Source organism: Sceloporus occidentalis, unplaced genomic scaffold (assembly GCF_023333645.1).
Source record: "Sceloporus occidentalis isolate IW3139 unplaced genomic scaffold, rSceOcc1.0.p SCAF_4, whole genome shotgun sequence".
NCBI lineage: Eukaryota > Metazoa > Chordata > Lepidosauria > Squamata > Phrynosomatidae > Sceloporus > Sceloporus occidentalis.
In genome coordinates, this window is record NW_028316984.1 from 105,849,375 (window position 1) to 105,858,455 (window position 9,081).

The 9,081-nt window shown below is 38.1% G+C and overlaps 1 protein-coding gene across 1 annotated transcript in view; it reads left to right on the forward strand.

Annotated features, from left to right (window-relative positions):
• Positions 1–8,532, forward strand: part of CTR9 (CTR9 component of Paf1/RNA polymerase II complex) — a 31,286-nt gene extending 22,754 nt beyond the window's left edge. The window contains exons 20-25 of the mRNA XM_089521183.1: positions 731–866; positions 2,326–2,466; positions 4,461–4,615; positions 5,853–5,946; positions 6,434–6,546; positions 7,410–8,532. Of these exons, the coding sequence (XP_089377309.1) occupies positions 731–866; positions 2,326–2,466; positions 4,461–4,615; positions 5,853–5,946; positions 6,434–6,546; positions 7,410–7,863 (1,093 nt within the window). The 3' untranslated portion in view covers positions 7,864–8,532. The remainder of the gene's footprint in view (positions 1–730; positions 867–2,325; positions 2,467–4,460; positions 4,616–5,852; positions 5,947–6,433; positions 6,547–7,409) is intronic.
• The last annotated feature ends 549 nt before the right edge of the window (positions 8,533–9,081 follow it).

Here is a 9,081-nt window from a genome sequence, read left to right on the forward strand (position 1 = left end):
AGTTCTTAACTCCCTTGGAACAGAGATGTAGTTCAGAAGCTACTTAAAGCTACTTAGTTTTAAAGTAATTTAAATATAAAATGTTAATGTTATACAGCTAAACACATCTAAGAAGTGAAGGTGGTTATTAAGAGCTTGTCTGAAAGGGGACAAAACAGTATTTCCAGCTGAATAAGTTATTAGGTTTTTCCAGTAGCAATTGCTTTTGCTAGATTTATCTCTGCCATTTTTAAAAGTGGCTTGACTCTTTGACATTAGATGCTTGAGGAAACTAATGAATGAAGCCCAAACTGCTCATATAGTGTTCCCTTACGTGTGCTTACTAGGTGCTTCTTCAGACAAGAGTTTCCTCCTGACTATGTACTTTCAGCAATGTCTTCAGCAATAAACTCTTCTTTTTTAATGGCCTGTTACAGACAGCCAAAATAAAGCTGCTTCGAGTCACAGTGGAGGTACGGTGTTTCAATGATGCATGCGTCCTAAGAGTCCAGAGGTCACAACAAAGCCACGCTCCAGCCCTAAGGACTGGAGCATGGCTTTGGTGTGGCTTCTGGACTCTTAGGACGCATGCATCATTGAAACACCATACCTCCACTGTGACTCGAAGCAGCTTTATTTTGGCTGTCTGTAACAGTCCAATGAGAGTGTCTGCCTTTGCACCTGGTGTGGAACTTTTTTTTTTCAACATTTTTTTCTGCTTTTCTCTGCAAATCTAACTCAAACTTGATAGGCAGTGTTCTGATTTGCTGAGTCAAGCTCAGTATCATGTGGCTCGGGCTCGCAAACAGGATGAAGAAGAAAGGGAGCTGCGAGCAAAACAAGAGCAAGAAAAAGAACTGCTGCGCCAGAAGTTACTCAAAGAACAGGTACATTATTCCCTCTGATACTGTAACAGAAAAAATATCACTTTGGCTGGTGATGATGCTCCAGGCTACTACTTATTCCATATCCTTCAGCCTCTCTCCCAGTTCAACTTTTCCTTAGAACTCACTACTGCTGGGGTGGGGAAAGCATGGGCTGCTTGCAGTTTCCAGAGCTCTTCCTCCACAAATTGTTTTTTCCTAGATACCTCCAACAACCCCATGGCATATGGATGGAAAAGTTCACACTAATGGTCCCCTGGCCCAGAAGAAGCCTTTTATATACAGAAATCTTGTAGCACTTTCAAACTAACTGAAAGAAAGAAGATGGTAACATGAGCTTTCATAAACTTAAGTCTGCTTCTTCAGATGCATTTCGGGGATACTGAGGAAGTAGACTTAAGTCTACGAAAGCTCATGCTGCCTACTTATTTGACCCTATAGCAAATCCAATAACATTGAAACAATGATACCTCTATTGGGCCAAACAAAATGCACAATATACATGTTGAAAGCTTTCGAAGCCCCACTGTCGTCTTCTATGATTTTTAATACCTTGCCTGATGAAGAAGCCAGTGGAGCTTCAAAAACTTGCAAGATGTATATTGTGCATTTTGTTTGATCCAATAAAGGTATCATTGTTTGGATGTTATTGTCTCTGTCAAAATTGTTTTTCTGCTCCTTCCATTTCACTCTGACCTCCCTTCACAACATTCCTTGGGCTATGATTGGTCAACCCAGAAGAAGACAGACTCCAGCTCTATCTGTCCCAGGCTCCTAATAATAATAATTCTCATTAAGATGCAGTAAGCACAGGGTAGGTATCAGACTGCAGCTGCACCTTAGAAATAATCCCGTTTGAAACCACTTTAACTGGCATAGCTCAGTGCTATGGAATTCTGGAAATTGTAGTTTGTTGTGGCACCAGAGTTGTCTAACAGAGAAAGCTAAATGTCTCACAAAACTACAATTCCCAGAGCCATGGTATTTAAAGTGATGTCAAACTGGATAATTTTTGCAGTGTGGATGCAGCCATCAGGCAGAAGGTTGGAGTGATGTTCTTAGTTGCATGGGATTCAAGATGACTTGCAGTCTGTGCATAAGATCATTTCTAGCCCAAATGGATTTGGAAATGATGATTTAGTTGTGAGCCCGTTTAGTAACAAACATAGTGGAATAAAGGCTATGTATTTTGTCACCTCTCCAATTAGCAAACAAGAAGCACCTTCATTTTCTGTGTGGGGATATTTTCATCATGCTGCAATGTAGTGGGTTCTCCTCTTCATAGTCTAATGTCTAAGCAGGCCATTCAGAGGCAGTTAATGCAATGCCAGAGTTTTGCATCATGAAGAACCGTAGGTGAATCTCTTTAAAAAATGTATCCATGCTTTGATCCAAGTTTTGCATATGTGAATTTAACACTGTAACTGAAACCAAAGTAGTTATGTTGTACTTATTTTTCCAGGAAGAAAAACGTCTCAGGGAAATAGAAGAACAAAAGAAACTTCTGGAACAGAGAGCACAGTATGTGGAGAAGACCAAAAATATTCTAATGTTCACTGGAGAAGTTGAAGGATCAAAAGAGAAAAAACGTGGAGCTGGCCGGGTATGGAATTTCTGGATTTCTGTTTCCCAAATTATTCCCATGTGATGACAGACTATGATTTATTTTCAGATAAGAGTACAGGAATAATGTAAAGGTTATGGGAAAATAATGTCACACTAGATGCTGCATGACCAGCTTTTAAACCTCATCAGAGAAATTAGGGCTAGCTTATTTATTACTAATCATTAAGAATCACATTACCCTATCCTCCAAAAACTAGACAGTATACAAAGACAACCACCATTCAGAGAAAGCTTGTTAGAAATATGTTTTTCAGTAGGTACTGAAACTCTGGAAGTGATTATCTAATTTATACATTACAAATTCTAATGTATACTTTACAAGTTCCAGTGTGTGGAGTAGTGTGACTTTAAAAGCCTTATTCTGGGTTGCCATAGGCTTGTGCAGGTTATTTTTTGATAGTGTGGTATTGGTCTCTTTGACAAACAAGATTCATATGAAAATGTCCTACAACTTTATTTTTTTAAGTGCAAAGAAAGCCATTTTTCTCTTTTAACCTTGAGTAGAAAGTGATGCACATACTGTAGGTTGATTTTGTTTTTCCCCCTTCTTTTAATACTCTGTTAACCAAGCTAAGAATGCATGACTATCTTTTATCATTTTTTAACCCTTCCATTAAATTATCTGAAAGAGCTTCTCCACTTCGTTAAATACTCTTCTTTCTACAATCTTTTTATTTTCTGTTTTCATTGTTCCTTGTTAACTTTAATAATTCTACTAATGGACCTTTTTTCACATTGATATATTTTCTTATTTAATAATCTTAACCAGTTTTTCTTTTGTCTTCATAATAGATTTCTTGATTGCAATATTGCTGCCCTCAGTCTATAGATTTAATTCTCTTTTCTGTTCCATCAAATCAGTTATTTCATTAGCCCTTGCCATTCTTAACATTCATCTTCTACTTTTATCAATATTTTTTTCTTGAATTGTACCATTTCAATTTGGCATTACTATAAGTATTCTCAGTTCTTTGTGTGTTGTGTTAAGTAGGCCTTTCATATTCATATACTGAGTATATTGCTCAGAAGCCCACATCCTATTTTTTCCTTGAACTTTCTGCCTAATTTCTTGAATCTTATGTCTGCATCTCAAATTCTCATCACCATCTGCTTATGATTATAATACTTGACTCTCCACTTTCTGTGCCAGTATTGACATTCCATTTTTTTCTGTTATGAGTGAATTCTTTTTCTTTCAGTTTCTTAAATTTAAAATTAAACTCTTTAAAATATAATTCATGAAACTTAAAAAGTATCAGGTTTGACTTTTAAGCTGATAGATATTTTCTAAAATCATTTACAGTTGTCCTTTCACATTCGCGGACTTAACATTTGAGGTTTTGATTATTCGCGAATGTTAAGCCCGTGTGAGTGTGCACACCTCCTCCTCCCCCCCCCTTGGGCTTTTCCCTGCGGGGGATAAAAACCCAGGAGGGAAGGAACAGCCAGGAAGAGTGTGCACTCGTGCCTTTTCCCCCCATCCTTCTGTGCCCTTAACTGCTTCCCAGAGCCAGCTAAGGGGACAGGAGGGTGGGAGGAAGAGGCACAGGTGTGTGCCTGCTTCTCCTCATCCTCCTGTCCTTCCGTCCCTTTAACTGGCTTCCAAAAGCCAGTTAAAGGGACAGGAGGGCACGGGAAGAGGCACAGGTGCATGCCTGCTCCTTCTTCTGCTCCTTCTTCCCCCTGCCCTTCTTCCTGGCATTTCCAAGGTTGGAGTGGTAGAGGAACGAAGTGCTTCCTCCCTGCATTTCCAAGGTGGGGGGTGGGTGGGTGGGTGGAGGAAAGGAGCACTCTTGTTCTCCTGCTCTTCCCATCCTGGAAATGGCTGTCGTGGGGGGAGGGTTATTCGTGGTTTTCCACATTTGTTGGGGTCTTGGTCCCCTAGCCCCCGCGAATGTGGCAGGATGACTGTATTTGTTTTGGAGGATTATGTCCTCCCACAATAATATGTGATTTCTGATTTTGTGACAGCGTTCCAAAAAAACTGGTGAATTTGACGAATTTGTTAATGATGACAGTGATGACGATCTCCCAGTGTCTCGAAAGAAAAAGAGAAGGAAGGGCAGTGGCAGTGAACAAGATGGTGAGGAAGAAGAGGGAGAGAAGAAGAAAAAGAAGAGGCGAAGGCAAGTCCATAGCTCTGATGATAAAAACTCTTTTGGTGGGGAATCAGAGAGGTTCTTGTCCTTTAAAATACTTGGGGGTTTCAGAGTCACCTCTTTCCATAAGTAGGCCTTCGCACTGCCTGATCATCGGGCTTGGAAGAACTTTTGAAATCAGCTTTTGATAATGGTGAGCCAAAAATCATTTTGATGGCTGCTCATCAAAGCACTCATGTCAGCATAAAAATATCTAGATGACAGCCTTGGCATGTACAGTGGGTCCTTGGTACCTGTGGGTACCAAAATCCGTGGATATTCCAATCCCATGAAATACAATAACATTATAAAATGCTGTCTGTTATATAAAATGCCAAACTCAAGGTTTGCCTTTGGGAATTTATATACTTTTAAAAATATTTTCAAACTGTGGATAGTTGAATCCACGGATAAAGAATCCGTGGATATGGATGGCCAATTGTAGTATGTTGTATATAACACAATAGAGAAAAATTGGTTGAAGTACTTATATGATAACAGGCTGCCATCCTGTTAGATATTTACGTCATTGTAAATTGACTTAAGATCATGTAAAAGGGAATTGTGATGTTGTACAATGCTCATATTTTGAGGAAGGGGGCAGAAACTCTGGGGCCATTGTGGAAACAGAGCCAACAGTGTAGCCATTGTGCCATAGGGCCTATACCACAATGGGTACCAGAAGAGTATGGGACTCATTAGGACACCCTAATTTGCATTGCCACAGTTCACTAGAAGGTTTACATGTCCTGCCATGGATATAACAACAACATTGTAAAATTATGAATTGTAGTCTCTGATGCACCATCTTAGTCACACTGTTTAAATTTATCTGGCTCTAGTAAAGGAACTGTATACAACCACAGGGATTCGATTCCATCCTCTCTGCCTCAGATGGCAAAAACAAAACAAAACAAAACAAAAAACCAAACAAACAAACCCTGGATATTTGCACCCCATTTTATTCCATGGTGATGTTGTGCGTGCAGATGCATCAGCACATCTATGTGCCACCACTGAATAATAATTGATGTGACAATACATAGGCAATCAAATCTGGATCACCAGCCTGCCAATATGAAGGGTCCACTGAATATGATTAAAATATTTTAAGGGTTAAATATAACTGCTTAATTTTTAGCAATGTGACTAGAGTTTTGTTCAGTGCAGTAGTTGGGGGAACTCTGAATTTAATTGTTGCATTTGTGTGTATTCTGTTCCAAAGAGCCCAAAAAGCAGATGATGGTACTGATGATGATGACAACGAGACTGCACCTAGACCCAAAAAACGCCGTCCAGCCAAGAATGAGAAGAGAAAGGTAGTTTTGTTCAGTGGAACTGTAGTCCTCTAGAATTGGATGCAGCAAGTTTAAGTACAGCAGCAAAGTTTTAGAAATACTGGCCAAATCAGAATTCTGATTTGTTATGAACAGTTTTTCATATTTGGACCAAACTGGAAACTCGGGTGTTTTGCCAATCAAAAACAAACTATTTGGATTCCTTCCACTCACTTGGGAAGGAGGGATGAAAAGGAGCACATGAGCCTGGGACGTGTAATAACATGGTTTCTTGTTGCATTGGGGTTCTCTGAAAAGATTTCTGAGACCATGGATATGACCAATGTTTTGAAGTTTATCAGTTTGAAATGTCTGTTCTGTGCTTTCTCTCTGTGGATGCTTTGAAATCTAATTGGAAGGAACAGATAGATTATTAAGCATTAATTCACAGGCATCTAATAGCTGGAGTTTATCATACAATATCTGAAAGTCCAATTTTATTCATCATTCTGTAACACTTTTTTCCTAGCCCAAGCCAGAACGCTTACCTCCTTCGATGAAGGGAAAAATCAAATCAAAAGCTATTATTTCATCAAGTGATGATTCATCAGATGAGGATAAGCTCAAAATTGCTGATGATGGGTATGTATATGGTGTTTATGATGTGGTCATAAGTGCCATTTAATTTTTTAAAAATTGAATTGTCTGTATAGAAAACCTGTATATATTTTTTCAACTCTCTTTCTCTTTTCAAATTTTGATGAAGAGATGTTTCTCCACATTACAATGCTTTTAGTGCATGATAGCTGTGCTAACGTTCATATATTTTGTAATTTCACTTTGTCTGAACATTAAGAAACTCTTGTCCTTTTAAAACTGTGATGGAACTTTGGACTGCAACTTCCATAAGCCCTATGCAGCAATATCTGGAAGGTCAAAGATTCTGCATTGAGCATACCTCTGTTTTACTTTATCCTGTGGACACAAAATAGGATTCAGAATGAGAGAAGACATATTGAAATCAATTGAACTTAAGTCTGAAATCTGTTTTTCATGAGTACAGTACTTTTTTTTAAACAGATTTTCAGATTCCATGTCTTCCCCTTTGTTTTACATCATCAGAGTGTGTTTTGGTGGTTTCAACATAATCAGTGCATTTTTGTTGTGTATTCTTAATTGGCCACAGAGAAATATTTATTTATACGTTCATTTAATGTAACCTACCTTTCTCTTGATATGAAAACCCAGGAGGCTTACAGTTTAAGATTAAAATAAAATACAGTTAAAACAATATATGTTACAAAAGGTTTAAAAGCTATCAAATAGACAGTCATATTAAAAGACTTAAAAGTTAAAAGCAAATATAAAACATAAGATCAAGGTGCAGCACATCCCATTAAAAAACCCTTTTGCTGCACCTAGTTAAATACCTAGTTAAATTTTGCAGTGTTTTCTGCAATGTGTCATTTACAGTTTTTGCATTATTATGTTCTCCTTTTGATTAGAAATGCCAGGAACAGCAACAGTGATTCAGATGATGCAGAGGCACGCAACAAACGTATCATGTCAGACAGTGATTCCAACAATAGTAACAAGTCTGTCAGTGAGAGGGGCAGCCCCAGGCGACCAACTGCCCGCCCTTCTGATGAGGACTCAGACAGCGATGGGTCAGCAAGAAGGAGGAGACAGTCTGATTCGGAGCAATCTGACAATGAATCTGTGCAGTCGGGAAGAAGCCAGTCTGTGCGGTCAGGAAGAAGTCAATCTGTGCAGTCAGGAAGAAGCCACTCAGCTGGTTCTGAGAATGAATCTCGTCCAGCTTCTCGCAGTGCTGATTCTGACCGAGATTCAGAGAGAGCATCTGATAATGAGGGTTCGGGTAACGAGTCTGAGCCAGAAGCGTCCAACAATGAAGGATCGGAACGAGGCTCATATGGTGGATCAGATGACAGTGATTAGATTCTAATTGCAGCCTTTCTTCTTTTTTTTAAATACCGTTTTTGTAAATATATTTTTGTTTGAAAGATTTGGGGGAAGATATGTCCATCTTTTATATTTGAAAACTGATTTAAAAACATGCACAACTGTGTTTTAGAAAAAATATTTAAAGAAAGTTGAAATATTTCCTATTGCATTTTTCTACTGTACTGTATACTTGCTAGGTCCTAGTATCCCTCTGTATGGCATCTATTTAAATTCAGTGCTTGGAGATTTAGTATACTTAAGATTTGAAGAGCCAACACCAAGATGGTACTTCTGTATCCAGTTATGATTTAAGTCCCCCTGAAATACATGTCACTAAAGCACATTTAATTGGATTGTAGCCCATGCTGTCTTTCCTTGTCTAATCAAAAGTGTTTTCTACTTGGAAAAGGGTACAGGTAGAGCTTCAATAATTCCTCGAGTTGTAGAATGTTTGTGTTTACAAAACTGTTCTGACGATGTAGTTCTTATAAAAATATATTTTTACGTTCTGTTTAAAATACTTAAGTGCTGTAGCAAGATACTTAAAATGAAACAAAATGTATATAATATAATGCTACAGGAATGTAGATAAATTTCTGACAAGATTATGACTTGTCAGAAAAGATCTGCCTGTAGCAGCTAATAAAAGCTGTTGCTACCATCTGCTTTGAGTCTTATTTTAGTGCAGCGTTTACAGTGCCATCCTGTACGTGCCTTTTTTGAAGTAGCCATATTGAATTCAGTGTGGCTTACCTTCAGGTAAATATGAATAAAATTGCAGCCTTAATTGAGTGACATTTCACACATTGAAACACACACATACATATATTGCACTAAAAACCTTAATTCTACATTCACATCACAAACCAATGCGTAATACAGATGGTTCACAAGCTATAGGTGAAGCATGTATAGATAAACTACTGTATAGGGAAAATATAGATACTTTTCAAATACACAGAAAAGAGAGGTCATATAAGCCTATTGAAGATGGAAGTTGCACTTAGGCTAAATGTTCAACCTTCCTAAAGAGCAATTTCCATCTTGAGTAGGCTTGTATAATTTTACTAAATCTTTTCTGAAATAATTATTTTTATTTAAAAACAAATGTTAGAGCCTGCAACTTTGAGGTGTGAGAACTGGAAAAATTGATCCTGATAACACATTAAATGCTTTTTGCTAAGATGTTTTTGTCATGTACAGTCTCTCCAC